The sequence below is a fragment of the Procambarus clarkii genome, chromosome 28 (genome assembly GCF_040958095.1).
Source record: "Procambarus clarkii isolate CNS0578487 chromosome 28, FALCON_Pclarkii_2.0, whole genome shotgun sequence".
NCBI lineage: Eukaryota > Metazoa > Arthropoda > Malacostraca > Decapoda > Cambaridae > Procambarus > Procambarus clarkii.
This window is the reverse complement of record NC_091177.1, coordinates 357,400-374,688: the sequence shown is the minus strand read 5'-3', so window position 1 is coordinate 374,688 and position 17,289 is coordinate 357,400. Positions and strand designations below refer to the sequence as shown.

The window sequence follows — 17,289 nt, the reverse complement described above, 5'->3', positions numbered from 1 at the left end:
ACCTCCAAAGGATAGCTGATCAACCAGGCTGTGACTCATACGTCAGGCTGCGAGCAGCCGCGTCTAACAGCCTGGTTGATCAGTCCAGCAACCAGGAGGCCTGGTCGACGACCGGGCCGCGGGGACACTAAGCCCCGGAAGCACCTCAAGGTAGCCTCAAGGAGCCTAAACCTAGCAGTGGTAATTAACATCTAGAAGTCTGCTAACATTATTGGATGACCCATAGACGAGCGATTCATCAAAGTTTATACAATATTGTGAAATTGAGAGTCAGTGTAGTAACATAAATTGGTAAATCATAAATATTGTAAGTTAAGAATCTGATGCATGTGTGTGTGTTGGGGGGGGGGGGGTTATACCCTTGGTAAGCGAGAGTGGAAAGTAACTCTAGACATTCTGCGGTCAATGTGGGGGGGGGGGGGGGGGAGGGAGGGTGGGAGGGTGGGAGAGTCAAATCCACCCTCCAACATCTGGATCGTTTTCGATGATCTGGATCATCGTTTTCACTTCAGTTATATTTATGACAAAGGATTTTAAATGTAGCCTATATTTCTACCTTTCTAATGACATAAATACTTTCGTTAATTACAATATCTAGATCAAACTAACATTGATTTTCAAAAGGTTGTATATTTTCCATCAATGGAGAGCATCAGCCAAGAAGCCTTCTTTAAAATATGAATATCTTTCCTCACCCAATAAGATCTAATCTCTGAATAAAACGCAAAAAACGACTTGATTGTAACCTATCCACCGCTGCCCATTGGATGGGGGAGAGGGGGTTTATTTATTTAATTATGTATGCATATACAAGAATGTACATAAGGAATATACAAGAATGTACAAAAGGAATGTGAGGATACCAATATGGTAATTACAGTCTTGTAAAGCCACTAGCACGCGCAGCGTTTCGGGCAGGTCCTTAATCTAAGAAAATTTTAAGGAGGTAAATACTTGCAAAATTTATAGAAAAAAAAATGATAACAGTTACATGAAATGAAAAAAAGAAGATGAGAGAAAATTGTAGGTACAGTATATTAAAGCACATAGGTAGCTAAGATTGATTGCAATGGCAGCTTGAATGGTAGTTGACAAAAATTGGTAGTCGCAATACAGCATATGGCTAGCACATAAAAGAAGACAGCAATGAACTACCGCCCCAGAGGATAGGTGTGGGGTCCGCTACCACCCCAGAGGATGGGTGTGGGGTCCGCTACAGCCCCAGAGGACGAGTGTGGGGTCCGCTACCGCCCCAGAGGATGGGTGTGGGGTCCGCTACCACCCCAGAGGATGGGTGTGGGGTCCGCTACCGCCCCACAGGAAGGGTGTGGGTTCCGCTACCGCCCCAGAGGACGAGTGTGGGGTCCGCTACCGCCCCAGAGGATGGGTGTGGGGTCCGCTACCACCCCACAGGACGGGTGTGGGGTCCGCTACCACCCCACAGGACGGGTGTGGGGTCCGCTACCACCCCACAGGATGGGTGTGGAGACTGCTACCGCAACAAACGACGGGTGTGGGGTCCGCTACCGCCCCACAGGACAGGTGTGGGGTCAGCTACCACCCCACAGGACGGATGTGGGCCCCGCAGGATGGGTTTGGGGTCCGCTACCACCTCACAGGACGAGTGAGCGGTCCGCTACCACCCCGCAGGACGGGTGTTGTGTCCGCTACCACGCTGTAGGACGGATATGGGGTCTGCTACCATCCCGCAGGACGGGTGTGGGGTCCGCTACCTCCCCGCAGGACGGGTGTGGGGTCCGCTACCACCCCGCAGGACGGGTGTGGGGTCCGCTACCACGCTGTAGGACGGATATGGGGTCCGCTACCATCCCGCAGGACGGGTGTGGGGTCCGCTACCTCCCCGCAGGACGGGTGTGGGGTCCGCTACCACCCCACAGGATGGGTGTGGGGTCCGCGACCACCCCGCAGGACGGGTGTGGGGTCCGCTACCAACCCGCAGGATGGGTGTGGGGTCCGCTAGCGCCCCATAGGATGGGTGCAGGGTCCGCTACCGCCCCACAGGATGTGTGTGGGGTCCTCTACGACCCCAGAGGATGGGTGTGGGGTCCGCTGCCGCCCCACAGGATTGGTGTGGGGTCCGTTTCCGCCCAACAGGATGGATGTGGGGTCCGCTACCGCCCCACAGGATGGATGTGGGGTCCGCTACCACTTCGCAGGATGGGTGTGGGTTCCGCTACCATCCCGCAGGATGGGTGTCGGGTCCGCTACCACCCCGCAGGATGGGTGTGGGGTCCGCTACCGCCCCCACAGAATGGGTGTGGGGTCCGCTACCGCCCCCACAGGATGGGTGTGGGGTCCGCTACCGCCCCACAGGATGGGTGTGGGGTCCGCTACCGCCCCACAGGATGGATGTGGGGTCCGCTACCACCCCAGAGGATGGGTGTGAGGTCTGCTACCACCCCAGAGGATGAGTGTGGGGTCCGCTACCGCACCAGAGGATGGGTGTGGGGTCCGCTACCACCCCTGAGGATGGGTGTAGGGTCCGCTACCGCCCCGCAGGATGGGTGTAGGGTCCGCTACCGTCCCAGAGGACGAGTGTGGGGTCCGCTACCGCCCCAGAGGATGGGTGTGGGGTCCGCTACCACCCCATAGGATGGGTGTGGAGTCTGCTACCGCCACAAAGGACGGGTGTGGGGTCCACTATCGCCCCACAGGACAGGTGTGGGATCAACTACCACCATACAGGACGGATGTGGGCCCCTCAGGATGGGTGTGGGGTCCGCTACCACCCCACAGGACGAGTGAGCGGTCCGCTACCAAACCGCAGGACGGGTGTGGGGTCCGCTACCACCCTGCAGGATGGATGTGGGGTCCGCTACCATACCGCAGGACGGGTGTGGGGTCCGCTACCTCCCCGCAGGACGGGTGTGGGGTCCGCTACCACCCCGCAGGACGGGTGTGGGGTTCGCTACCACCCTGCAGGATGGGTTTGGGGTCCGCTACCACCCCACAGGAAGGGTGTGGGGCCCGCTGCCGCCCAACAGGATTGGTGTGGGGTCCGCTACCGCCCCACAGGATGGATGTGGGGTCCGCTACCACTCCAGAGGATGGGTGTGGGGTCCGCTACCACCTCACAGGTTGGGTGTGGGGTCAGGTACCACCCCGCAGGACGGGTGTGGGATCCGCTACCACCCCGCAGGATGGGTGTGGGGTCCGCTACCACCCCGCAGGATGGGTGTGGGGTCCGCTACCACCCCACAGGAAGGGTGTGGGGTCCGCTACCACCCCGCAGGACGTGTGTGGGTTCTGCTACCACCCCACAGGATGGGTTTGGGGTCCGCTACCACCCCACAGGAAGGGTGTGTGGTCTGCTGCCGCCCAACAGGATGGATGTGGGGTCCGCTACCGCTCCAGAGGATGGGTGTGGGGTCCGCTACCACCCCAGAGGATGGGTGTGGGGTCCACTACCGCCTCACAGGATGGGTGTAGGGTCCGCTACCGCCCCGCAGGATGGGTGTGGGGTCCGCTACCACCCCACAGGACGAGTGAGCGGTCCGCTACCACCCCGCAGGATGGGTGTGGGGTCCGCTAAAACTCCCCAGGATGGGTGTGGGGTCGGCTACAACCCCGCAGGATAGGTGTGGGGTCCGTTACCACCCCGCAGGACGGGTGTGGGTTCTGCTACCACCTCACAGGTTGGGTGTGGGGTCCGCTACCACCCCACAGGATGGGTGTGAGGTCCGCTACCACCCCGCAGGACGTGTGTGGGTTCTGCTACCACCCCACAGGATGGGTGTGGGGTCCGCTACCACCCCACAGGACGGGTATGGGGTCCGCTACCGCCCCGCAGGATGGGTGTGGGGTCCGACACCGCCTCGCAGGATAGGTGTGGGGTCCGCTACCGCCCTGCAGGATGGGTGTGGGGTCCGCTTCCGCCCCAAAGGGTGGGTGTGGGGTCCGCTACCGCCCCAGAGGATGGATGTGGGGTCCGCTACAGCCCCAGAGGACGAGTGAGGGGTCCGCTACCGCCCCAGAGGATGGGTGTGGGGTCCGCTACCACCCCAGAGGATGGGTGTGGGGTCCGCTACCGCCCCGCAGGATGGGTGTGGGGTCAGCTACCGCCCCAGAGGATGGGTGTGGGGTCCCCTACCACCCCACAGGACGGGTGTGGGGTCTGCTACCACTTCACAGGACGGATGTGGGTCCCGCAGGATGGGTTTGGGGTCCGCTACCACCCCACAGGACGAGTGAGCGGTCCGCTACCACCCCGCAGGACGGGTGTGGGGTCCGCTACCACGCTGTAGGACGGATATGGGGTCCGCTACCATCCCGCAGGACGGGTGTTGCGTCCACTACCTCCCCGCAGGACGAGTGTGGTGTCCGCTACCACCCCACAGGATGGGTGTGGGGTCCGCGAACACCCCACAGGATGGGTTTGGGGTCCGCTACCACCCCAGAGGAAGGGTATGGGGTCCGCTGCCGCCCCACAGGATAGGTGTGGGGTCCGCTACCACCCCACAGGATGGGTGTGGGGTCCGCTACCACCCCGCAGGATGGGTGTGGGGTCCGCTACCACCCCGCAGGATGGGTGTGGGGTCCGCTACCACCCCACAGGATGGGTGTGGGGTCCGCTACCACCCCACAGGATGGGTGTGGGGTCCGCTACCACCCCGCAGGACGTGTGTGGGTTCTGCTACCACCCCACAGGATGGGTGTGGGGTCCGCTACCACCCCACAGGACGGGTGTGGGGTCCGCATCCGCCCCGCAGGATGGGTGTGGGGTCCGCTACCGCCTCGCAGGATAGGTGTGGGGTCCGCTACCGCCCTGCAGGATGGGTGTGGGGTCCGCTACCGCCCCGCCGGATGGGTGTGGGGCCAGCTACCACCCCGCAGGATGGGTGTTGGGTCCGCTACCACCCCGCAGGACGGGTGAGGGGTCTGCTACCACCCCGCAGGATGGGTGTGGGGTCCGCTACCGCCTCGCAGGATAGGTGTGGGGTCCGCTACCACCCCGCAGGATGGGTGTGGGGTCCGCTACCAACCCACAGGATGGGTGTGGGGTCCTCTACGACCCCAGAGGATGGGTGTGGGGTCCGCTACCTCCCCAGAGGATGAGTGGGGGGTCCGCTACCGCCCCAGAGGATGGGTGTGGGGTCCGCTACCGCCCCAGAGGATAGGTGTGGGGTCCGCTACCACCCCAGAGGATGGGTGTGGGGTACGCTACCGCCCCAGAGGATGGGTGTGGGGTCCGCTACAGCCCCAGAGGACGAGTGTGGGGTCCGCTACCGCCCCAGAGGATGGAAGTGGGGTCCGCTACCACCCCAGAGGATGGGTGTGGGGTCCGCTACTGCCCCGCAGGATGGGTGTGGGGTCCGCTACCGCCCCAGAGGACGAGTGTGGGGTCCGCTACCGCCCCAGAGGATGGATGTGGGGTCCGCTACAGCCCCAGAGGACGAGTGTGGGGTCCGCTATCACCCCACAGGACGGGTGTGGGGTCCGCTACCACCCCACAGGATGGATGTGGAGTCTGCTACCGCCACAAAGGACGGGTGTGGGGTCCGCTACCGCCCCACAGGACAGGTGTGGGGTCAGCTACCACCCCAAAGGACGGATGTGGGCCCCGCAGGATGGGTTTGGGGTCCGTTACCACCCCACAGGACGAGTGAGCGGTCCGCTACCACCCCGCAGGACGGGTGTGGGGTCCGCTACCACGCTGTAGGACGGATATGGGGTCCGCTACCATCCCGCAGGATGGGTGTGGGGTCCGCTACCTCCCCGCAGGACGGGTGTGAGGTTCGCTACCACCCCACAGGATGGGTGTGGGGTCCGCTACCACCCCGCAGGATGGGTTTGGGGTCCGCTACCACCCCACAGGAAGGGTGTGGGGTCCGCTGCCGCCACACAGGATTGGTGTGGGGTCCGCTACCGCCCCACAGGATGAATGTGGGGTCCGGTACCACCCCACAGGATGGATGTGGGGTCCGCTACCACCCCAGAGGATGGGTGTGGGGTCAACTACCGCCTCACAGGATGGGTGTGGGGTCCGCTACCGCCCCGCAGGATGAGTGTGGGGTCCGCTACCACTTCGCAGGATGGGTGTGGGGTCCGCTAAAACTCACCAGGATGGGTGTGGGGTCCGCTAAAACTCACCAGGATGGGTGTGGGGTCCGCGAAAACTCACCAGGATGGGAGTGGGGTCCGCTACCAACCCGCAGGATGGGTGTGGGGTCCGGTACAACCCCACAGGAAGGGTGTGGGGTCCGCTGCCGCCCCACAGGATTGGTGTGGGGTCCGCTACCGCCCCACAGGATGGATGTGGGGTCCGCTACCGCCCCACAGGATGGATGTGGGGTCCGCTACCACCCCAGAGGATGGGTGTGGGGTCAACTACCGCCTCACAGGATGGGTGTGGGGTCCGCTACCGCCCCGCAGGATGGGTGTGGGGTCCGCTACCACTTCGCAGGATGGGTGTGGGGTCCGCTAAAACTCCCTAGGATGGGTGTGGGGTCCGCTACCAACCCGCAGGATAGGTGTGGGGTCCGGTACAACCCCGCAGAATAGGTGCGGGGTCCGCTACCACCCCACAGGATGGGTGTGGGGTCCGCTACCACCCCGCATTACGGGTGTGGGTTCTGCTACCACCCCACTGGACGGGTGTGGGTTCCGCTACCGCCCCGCAGGATGGGTGTGGGGTCCGCTACCGCCCCGCAGGATAGGTGTGGAGTCCGCTACCGCTCTGCAGGATGGGTGTGGGGTCCGCTACCACCCCGCAGGATGGGTGTGGGGTCCGCTACCAACCCACAGGATGGGTGTGGGGTCCGCTACCACCCCGCAGGATGTGTGTGGGGTCCGCTACCACGCTACAGGATGGGTGTGGGGTCCGCTATCACCCCGCAGGATGGGTGTGGGGTCCGCTACCACCCCACAGGATGGGTGTGGGGTCCGCTACCACCCTGCAGGAAGGGTGTGGGGTCTGCTACCACCCCGCAGGATGGGTGTGGGGTCCGGTAAAACTCCACAGGATGGGTGTGGGGTCCGCTACCACCCTGCAGGACGGGTGTGGGGTCTGCTACCACCCCGCAGGATGGGTGTGGGGTCTGCTACCACCCCGCAGGATGGGTGTGGGGTCTTCTTCCACCCAGCAGGATGGGTGTGGGGTCCGCTAACAACCCACAGGATGGGTGTGGGGTCCACTACCATCCCGGAGGATGGGTGTGTGGTCCGCTACCACTCCGCACGATGGGTGTGGTGTCCGCTACCACCCCGCAGGATGGGTGTGGGGTCGGCTACCAACCCGCAGGATGGGTGTGGGGTCCGCTAGCGCCCCACAAGATGGATGTAGGGTCCGCTACCGCCCCACAGGATGGGTGTGGGGTCCTCTACGACCCCAGAGGATGGGTGTGGGGTCCGCTACCACCCCAGAGGATGAGTGGGGGGTCTGCTACCGCCCCTGAGGATGGGTGTGGGGTCCGCTACCGCCCCAAAGGGTGGGTGTGGGGTCCGCGACCGCCCCAGAGGATGGGTGTGGGGATCGCTACCGCCCCAAAGGGTGGGTGTGGGGTCCGCTACCACCCCAGAGGATGGGTGTGGGGGCCGCTACCGCCCCAGAGGATGGGTGTAGGGTCCGCTACCACCCCAGAGGATGGGTGTGGGGACCGCTACCGCCCCAAAGGGTGGGTGTGGGGTCCGCTACCGCCCCAGAGGATAGGTGTGGGGTCCGCTACCACCCCAGAGGATGGGTGTGGTGTCCGCTACCGCCCCAGAGGATGGGTGTCAGGTCCGCTACCACCCCAGAGGATGGGTGTGGGGTCCGCTACAGCCCCAGAGGACGAGTGTGGGGTCCGCTACCGCCCCAGAGGATGGGTGTGTGGTCCGCTACCACCCCACAGGACGGGTGTGGGGTCCGCTACCACCCCACAGGACGGGTGTGGGGTCCGCTACCACCCCACAGGATAGGTGTGGAGTCTGCTACCGCCACAAAGGACGGGTGTGGGGTCCGCTACCGCCCCACAGGACAGGTGTGGGGTCAGCTACCACCCCACAGGACGGATGTGAGCCCCGCAGGATGGGTTTGGGGTCCGCTACCACCCCAGAGGATGGGTGTGGGGTCCGCGACCACCCCGCAGGATGGGTTTGGGGTCCGCTACCACCCCACAGGAAGGGTGTGGGGTCCGCTGCCGCCCCACAGGATTGGTGTGGGGTCCGCTACTGCCCCACAGGAAGGATGTGGGGTCCGCTACCGCCCCACAGGATGGGTGTGGGGCCCGCTACCACCCCAGAGGATGGGTGTGGGGTCAACTACCGCCTCACAGGATGGGTGTGGGGTCCGCTACCGCCTCGCAGGATGGGTGTGGGGTCCGCTACCACTTCGCAGGATGGGTGTGGGTTCCGCTACCATCCCGCAGGATGGGTGTGGGGTCCGCTACCACCCCGCAGGATGGGTGTGGGGTCCGCTACCGCCCCCACAGAATGGGTGTGGGGTCCGCTACCGCCCCCACAGGATGGGTGTGGGGTCCGCTACCGCCCCACAGGATGGGTGCAGAGTCCGTTACCGCCCCACAGGATGGATGTGGGGTCCGCTACCACCCAAGAGGATGGGTGTGAGGTCCGCTACCCCCCCAGAGGATGAGTGTGGGGTCCGCTACCGCCCCAGAGGATGGTTGTGGGGTCTGCTACCACCCCAGAGGGTGGGTGTGGGGTCCGCTACCGAACCAGAGGATGGGTGTGGGGTCCGCTACCACTCCAGAGGATGGGTGTGGGGTCCGCTACCAACCCGCAGGATAGGTGTGGGGTCCGGTACAACCCCGCACGATGAGTGTGGGGTCCGGTGCAACCCCGCAGGATGGGTTTGGGGTCCGCTACCACCCCACAGGAAGGATGTGGGGTCCGCTGCCGCCCCACAGGATTGGTGTGGGGTCCGCTACCGCCCCAGAGGAAGGGTGTGGGGTCCGCTGCCGCCCCACAGGATTGGTGTGGGGTCCGCTACTGCCCCACAGGAAGGATGTGGGGTCCGCTACCGCCCCACAGGATGGATGTGGGGTCCGCTACCACCCCAGAGGATGGGTGTGGGGTCAACTACCGCCTCACAGGATGGGTGTGGGGTCCGCTACCGCCTCGCAGGATGGGTGTGGGGTCCGCTACCACTTCGCAGGATGGGTGTGGGTTCCGCTACCATCCCGCAGGATGGGTGTGGGGTCCGCTACCACCCCGCAGGATGGGTGTGGGGTCCACTACCGCCCCCACAGAATGGGTGTGGGGTCCGCTACCGCCCCCACAGGATGGGTGTGGGGTCCGCTACCGCCCCACAGGATGGGTGCAGGGTCCGTTACCGCCCCACAGGATGGATGTGGGGTCCGCTACCACCCCAGAGGATGGGTGTGAGGTCCGCTACCCCCCCAGAGGATGAGTGTGGGGTCCGCTACCGCACCAGAGGATGGGTGTGGGGTCCGCTACCACCCCAGAGGGTGGGTGTGGGGTCCGCTACCGAACCAGAGGATGGGTGTGGGGTCCGCTACCACCCCAGAGGATGGGTGTGGGGTCCGCTACCAACCCGCAGGATGGGTGTGGGGTCCGGTACAACCCCGCAGGATGGGTGTGGGGTCCGGTGCAACCCCGCAGGATGGGTTTGGGGTCCGCTACCACCCCACAGGAAGGATGTGGGGTCCGCTGCCGCCCCACAGGATTGGTGTGGGGTCCGCTACCGCCCCAGAGGATGGATGTGGGGTCCGCTACCACCCCAGAGGATGGGTGTGAGGTCAACTACCGCCTCACAGGATGGGTGTGGGGTCCGCTACCACTTCGCAGGAAGGGTGTGGGGTCCGCTAAAACTCCCCAGGATGGGTGTGGGGTCCGCTACCAACCCGCAGGATGGTTGTGGGGTCCGGTACAACCCCGCAGAATAGGTGTGGGGTCCGCTACCACCCCACAGGATGGGTGTGGGGTCCGCTACCACCCCGCATTACGGGTGAGGGTTCTGCTATCACCCCACTGGACGGGTGTGGGATCTGCTACCGCCCTGCAGGATGGGTGTGGGGTCCGCTACCGCCCCGCAGGATAGGTGTGGGGTCCACTACCGCCCTGCAGGATGGGTGTGGGGTCCGCTACCACACCGCAGGATGGGTGTGGGGTCCGCTATCACCCCGCAGGATGGGTGTGGGGTCCGCTACCACCCCACAGGATGGGTGTGGGGTCCGCTATCACCCCGCAGGATGGGTGTGGGGTCTGCTACCACCCCGCAGGATGGGTGTGGGGTCCGGTAAAACTCCCCAGGATGGGTGTGGGGTTCGCTACCACCCCGCAGGACGGGTGTGGGGTCTGCCACCACCCCGCAGGATGGGTGTGGGGTCCGCTACCACCCTGCAGGATGGGTGTGGGGTCCGCTACCAACCCACAGGATTGGTGTAGGGTCTGCTACCACCCCGCAGGATGGGTGTGGGTTCCGCTACCTTCCCGCAGGACGGGTGTGGGTTCTGCTACCAGCCCACAGGATAGATGTTCGGTTTGCTACCATCCCGCAGGATGGGTGTGGGGTCCGCTCCCACCCCGCAGGATGGGTGTGGGGTCCGCTACCGCCCCTACAGGATTGGTGTGGGGTCCGCTACCGCTCCACAGGATGGGTGTAGGGTCCGCTATTGCCCCACATGATGGGTGTGGGGTCCACTACCACCCCAGAGGATAGGTGTGGGGTCCGCTACCACCCCAGAGGATGGGTGTGGGGTCCGCTACCGCCCCAGAGGATGGGTGTGGGGTCCGCTACCGCCCCAGAGGATGGGTGTGGCGTCCGCTACCAGCCCAGGGGACGAGTGTGGGTTCAGCTACCGCCCCAGAGGATGGGTGTGGGGTCCGCTACCACCCCAGAGGATGGGTGTGGGGTCCGCTACCTCCCAGCTGGATGGGTGTGGGGTCCACTACCGTCCCGCAGGATGGGTGTGGGGTCCGCTTCCACTCCGCAGGATGGGTGTGGGGTCCGCTACCGCCCCGCAGGATGGGTGTGGGGTCGGCTACCGCCCCGCAGGATGGGTGTGGGGTCCGCTACCAACTCGCAGGATGGGTGTGGGGGCCGCTACCAACCCGCAGGATGGGTGTGGGGTTCTCTACCACCCCAGAGGATGGGTGTGGGGTCCGCTACCGCCTCACAGGATGGGTGTGGGGTCCGCTACCGCCTCACAGGATGGGTGTGGGGTCCGCTACCGCCCCACAGGATGGGTGTGGGGTCTGCTACCGCCCCGCAGGATGGGTGTGGGGTCCGCTAAGACCCCACAGGATGGGTGTGGGTTCCGCTACCACCCCGCAGGATGGGTGTGGGGTCTGCTACCACCATGCAGGATGGCTGTGGGTTCCGCTACCTTCCCGGAGGATAGACGTGGGGTCCGCTACCACCCCGCAGGATGGGTGTGGGGTCCGCTACCACCTCGCAGGATGGGTGTGGGGTCTGGTAAAACTCTCCAGGATGGGTGTGGGGTCTGCTACCACCCCGCAGGATGGGTGTGGGGTCCGCTACCACCCCGCAGGATGGGTGTGGGTTCCGCTACCAACCCACAGGATGGGTGTGGGGTCTGCTACCACCATGCAGGATGGCTGTGGGTTCCGCTACCTTCCCGCAGGATAGATGTGGGGTTTGCTACCATCCCGCAGGATGGGTGTGGGGTCCGCTACCACCCCGCAGGATGGGTGTGGGTTCTGCTACCAGCCCTCAGGATGGGTGTGGGCTCCGCTACCACCCCGCTGGACGGGTGTGGATTCTGCTACCAGCCCGCAGGATAGATGTGGGGTCCGCTACCACCCCGCAGGATGGGTGTGGGGTCCGCTACCACCCCGCAGGATGAGTGTGGGGTTTGCTACCATCCTGCAGGATGGGTGTGGGGTCCGCTACCACCCCGCAGGATGGGTGTGGGGTCCGCTACCACCCCAGAGGATGGGTGTGGGGTCCGCTTCCGCCCCAGAGGATGGGTGTGGGGTCTGCTACCGCCCCAGAGGATGGGTGTGGGGTCCGCTACCACCCCAGAGGATGGGTGTGGGGTTCGCTACCACCCCAGAGGATGGGTGTGGGGTCCGCTACTGCCTCACAGGATGGGTGTGGGGTCCGGTACCACCCCAGAGGATGGGTGTGGGGTCCACTAGCGCCCCGCAGGATGGGTGTGGGATCCGCTACTACCCCGCAGGATGGGTGTGGGGTCCGCTACCACCCCAGAGGATGAGTGTGGGGTTCGCTACCACCCCCAGAGGATGGGTGTGGGGTCCACTAGCGCCCCGCAGGATGGGTGTGGGGTCCACTAGCGCCCCGCAGGATGGGTGTGGGGTCCGCTACCACCCCGCAGGATGGGTGTGGGGTCCGCTACCACGCCGCAGGATGGGTGTGGGGTCTGCTACCAACCCGCAGGATGGGTGTGGGGTCCGCTACCACCCTAAAAGGTGGTTGTGCGTCCGCTACCGCCCCGCAGGATGGGTGTGGGGTCCGCTACCACCCCGCAGGATGGGTGTGGGGTCCGCTACCAACCCGCAGGATGTGTGTGGGGTCTGCTACCAACCCGCAGGATGGGTGTGGAGTCCGCTACCACCCTGCAGGACGGGTGTGGGTTCCGCTATCACCCCGCAGGATGAGTGTGGGGTCCTCTACCACCCCGCAGGATGGGTGTGGGGTCCGCTACCGCCCCACATGATGGGTGTAGGGTCCGCTACAGCCCCACAGGATGGGTGTGGGGTCTGCTACCACCCCAAGGATGGGTGTGGGGTCCGCTACCACCCCACAGGATGGGTGTGGGGTCCGCTACCACCCCACAGTATGGGTGTGGGGTCCGCTACCACCTCACTTGATGGGTGTGGGGTCCGCTACCGTCCCACAGGAGGATGGGTGTGGGGTCCGCTACCGCCCCACAGGATGGGTGTGCGGTTCGGTACCGACCTACAGGATGGGTGTGGGGTCCACTACCACCCCACAGGATGTGTGTGGAGTCCACTACCACCCAACAGGACGGGTGTGGGGTCCACTACCACCCCACAGGACGGGTGTGGGGTCCACTACCACCCCACAGGACGTCTGTGGGGTCCGCTACAACCCCACAGGATGGGTATGAGCCCATACTCCATACAAAGACTATTTAATAGGGATATATTACCGAATGGAGCAGTTAGCATCAGCAAGAAATAATGAAGACAGAACGGTTCAGCCATCAAATGTGATCTTAACTACTCTAAAGGGTTGACAAAGACCAACACGAATGGGTCGAGTCAACGCATCAATCTGGAGGATAGAATAATCCTGGATGTCGAGGATATATATAATAACCTCATGACAGTCTGAGCTCAGTGTCCCCAGCAACATCAAGGTGCAGGAAACATTGCCAAGGCTGCCATTTATGTGGACATTTGGAGACCCAACCGGAGCCTCGCCAATGCAGGACGAAGCACCTAGACAGGCTTCTGCCTCCTTAAAAGGAGTCACATGATGCGTGTGTCAGTTCTTAGTGGGGATATTAATTGTCTTACTTTGTGCGCGTTATTCGAGCCATGGGACATCATCACAGATATAACAATTATGGGTTAACATTGCTGAAAAAAAGATACATACCTTAATTCCCATTGAATTCTTAATAAATCCCGACAGCATGACTTCCTCGCCCGTCTTGTCCTCGGGCTCTCCGAGCACGGCACGGGTTGACTCGTGGGAACCAGTGACACTTTACTTGCCACGACGTCACCTCATCCAAACTGCTGCAAATTGTTTTTTTGTATTTTAAAATTGGATCATATTATATTTAAAACTCGTTAAACAACTGGATACATTATAATGTGAAAGTTAGGATTCTAAACTTGCGAAAATATCTACTGAATAATAATGAAACCCCAACAAATAAAACCATCCGAGTCTACTAGAATTAGTATATTTTTGTATTTACAAGCCGAGGTGCACTACAATGTGCTGCTACTCTATTCAGTATGAAGAGTTACCGAGTAATGATCAAGCGTATAACATCTAGCAGGAGATGGAGATCATTTCATCAAGTGCCCGTGAGTTAAACATGTATGGCCAATACGTAACCTAGCCAGAGCCGTTTCCCACGGCCCATTACGGTAGTAGGAGGAAGGTAAATGAGACACGCTACTTTTCAGAATGTGCTGTCTGTTTTTACCAGACCAACGACTCTTCCAGCAGTCTCCGAGGAATGAGTGACGTGGTAGGCATTTGAATAAGTTGTCTCTCTATGGAAAATAGGACAAGTGCGGAGCCACAAGGAACGTCACGGAGCCACAAGGAGCTTCACGGAGCCACAAGGAGCTTCACGGAGCCACAAGGGGCTTCACGGAGCCACAAGGGGCTTCACGGAGCCACAAGGGGCTTCACGGAGCCACAAGGAGCTTCACGGAGCCACAAGGAGCTTCACGGAGCCACAAGGGGCTTCACGGAGCCACAAGGGGCTTCACGGAGCCACAGGGAGCTTCACGGAGCCACAGGGGGCTTCACGGAGCCACAGGGGGCTTCACGGAGCCACAGGGGGCTTCACGGAGCCACAGGGGGCTTCACTGAGCCACAGGGGGCTTCACTGAGCCACAGGGGGCTTCACGGAGCCACAGGGGGCTTCACGGAGCCACAGGGGGCTTCACGGAGCCACAGGGGGCTTCACGGAGCCACAGGGGGCTACACGGAGCTTCACGGAGCCACAAGGGGCTTCACGGAGCCACAAGGGGCTTCACGGAGCCACAAGGGGCTTCACGGAGCCACAAGGGCCTCCACGAAGCCACAAGGGGGCTTCACGGAGCCACAAGGGGCTTCACGGAGCCACAAGAGGCTTCACGGAGCCACAAGGGGCTTCACGGAGCCACAAGGGGCTCCACGGAGCCACAAGGGGCTCCACGCAGCCACAAGGGGCTCCACGGAGCCACAAGGGGCTCCACGGAGCCACAAGGGGCTCCACGGAGCCACAAGGGGCTCCACGGAGCCACAAGGGGCTCCACTGAGCCACAAGGGGCTCCACGGAGCCACAAGGGGCTCCACGGAGCCACAAGGGGCTCCACGGAGGCACAAGGGGCTCCACGGAGCCACAAGAGACTTCACGGAGCCACAAGAGGCTTCACGGAGCCACAAGAGGCTTCACGGAGCCACAAGAGGCTTCACGGAGCCACAAGAGGCTTCACGGAGCAACAAGAGGCTTCACGGAGCCACAAGAGGCTTCACGGAGCCACAAAAGGCTTCACGGAGCCACAAGGGGCTCCACGGAGCCACAAGAGGCTCCACGGAGCCACAAGAGGCTCCACGGAGCCACAAGAGGCTTCACGGAGCCACAAGAGGCTTCACGGAGCCACAAGAGGCTTCCCGCCAGAAATAACATAACAATATGGGGGGTTTTAGAAGCTACTGCAGAACGCCCATGACTATGAATCAAGAGCGGTTGCTTGAATAACCAATGTATGCAAAACTATTTTATGCAATATTTCCTCTTTTGACTTGCAGCCATAATCAGCACGTCACACTATCTCTGGCGAAATTTTGAAATACAGTAGTTGAAATTTTGAACGAAAAAAATCTAAATTAGGCTTGAAAAATCGTAATGTTAGAAGATGCTACAAAGACACTGTACCAAGGTCAAAGGCAAGAATAACAGAGGTTAGAATAAAACTTAAACGTGATCTGGCTTAGCTTTGCAAATTTGCTTTCTGCAGTTGTGTATGTTTTTTTCCTTTTATTATTATTATTTTTCTAACTTTTACTTATTCCTATTCTTGCTTTTACTTTCCCTTGCTCTTAACCTTTATTATTTTCCTGGATTCTCTTAATTTTTGCTTTTCTTTTCATTCTTACCTTAAACTGTATGTCGCTACGACACTCTTCCCATTACACGAGTTGACGGACGGAGACGTCGTCACTCAGACGTGTGGGTCGGGGGTCAACTCCTCAACCACGTCGCGAGTCTGCAGAAAAAAATACCCTTTTAGAAATTTCATCTTTTTGATCTGTCAATCTTAACCAGCAAGCCTAAAACTACCTCGGGTGAGCTTTGCTGAATGGTACCTAGAGCTCTGCAATTATTTTATCAATTCTCGTGTTCTTGATGATATCCTCGTAATGTACCCAGAGTTTGCCAGTGCAGACTACTGATCACATGTCCCTGTATTACTAATCATCCTGTGTGATGGGGACTTTTAGCGCAGCGTAGGTAGTGTTTTGACACTGTGCTCCCCCTTCATATAGTCCAGGGCAGCTGCACAAATGCAGGTGTACCTAAATGTGTTATTAATAATACAAATATGTATTACCAACGCATTTTCATGATTTACTTTATATATAAATGGAAATGTCCATCTGTATACTTATATATATAATTAGTTAATTCGTGAGAAAGAACTAAGACTATCAGCCACAAGTATATTAGTAGAGAAACATATATACTAATTTAACATCCCGATTGTTACAGTACCAATAAATCCGTATAATTAATCAATTGAGAATCTGAAAATGGTCCCTAACGAAGCAGCAGCAGTAGCTGCAACAGAAAGCACCAGCCTAGACATTAACAAGACCAACAGCAGCAGACGCATCAGCCGAAACGGCCCATCTGTAAGAGAAGCACTAACAGACGGCCGATGTCTTAACACCGTAGCGAGGCCCTGGCGGGGGCAAGCGAGCGTGTAACTTAGTGCCCAGAACACACTTGGCTATGGGTCACAGGTGGGCAGGTCATCCTGGCGAGTCGTCACGCCCACCTTGCCTTCCATGGCCTGCCCTCCCTTTCCTACCTACACCCCAAATCCTTCCCCTCCCCCCCACTTTACATTCCTAATTTCGACTATAGATACTCCATATCGACTGAACAATCAACGGTCCTTGAAGCACTTAGGGCAAGAGCCCCCCGCTGTAAACAAAGCATAATGTGACGGGGGCGGAGGGCGGTGTGAAGTTCACCTACCTCGAACCAGGGTCGCCTGCATCTGGTCAGGCTCCTCTACCCAGGTTCCCCTAGCCAGGCTTTCATAGCCAGGTTTCCCTAGCCAGACTCCCCTAGCCAGGCTCCTCTAGCCATGCTCCGAATTGTAACGTCTAGCCCCAACACCTTCAGAATTTTGTTTTAATTCATATAATATGCAGCAATTTTCGTTCGACGTCTTATTTATTTGTGGTATTTATTTAAACTCTTGAATTCTGGAGTTTATTAAGTGTTTGACAACACAATTAAGATTGTGTTGCATTTTCTGCCTGTGCGTTGGCAGAGGGCCACGACGGTACAAGTGTCGGGTACCGACTCCCAGCTAAGATCCAACTATAAAACAAATAAAACAATCTATCAACTTACTTGTGACCCCAGGCATCATATCAGTCTAGTCCATTGAAGAGGA

At 60.5% G+C, this 17,289-nt stretch overlaps 2 protein-coding genes across 8 annotated transcripts in view; one reads left to right on the top strand and one right to left on the bottom strand.

Annotated features, from left to right (window-relative positions):
- Positions 1 to 15,872, bottom strand: part of LOC123755165 (uncharacterized) — a 42,691-nt gene extending 26,819 nt beyond the window's left edge. For all 7 annotated transcript variants that reach the window (XM_069332764.1, XM_069332761.1, XM_069332765.1 and 4 more), the window contains exons 1-2: positions 15,758 to 15,872; positions 13,529 to 13,671 (exon numbers count right to left, since the gene is read on the bottom strand). The gene's annotated coding sequence lies outside the window, so the exon portion shown is untranslated. The remainder of the gene's footprint in view (positions 1 to 13,528; positions 13,672 to 15,757) is intronic.
- LOC138369320 (testis-expressed protein 13D-like) lies at positions 14,163 to 15,284 on the top strand. The gene has a single exon (XM_069332547.1). It carries the CDS (start codon positions 14,163 to 14,165, stop codon positions 15,282 to 15,284), a length of 1,122 nt encoding a protein of 373 aa, XP_069188648.1.
- Positions 15,873 to 17,289: the final 1,417 nt, after the last annotated feature.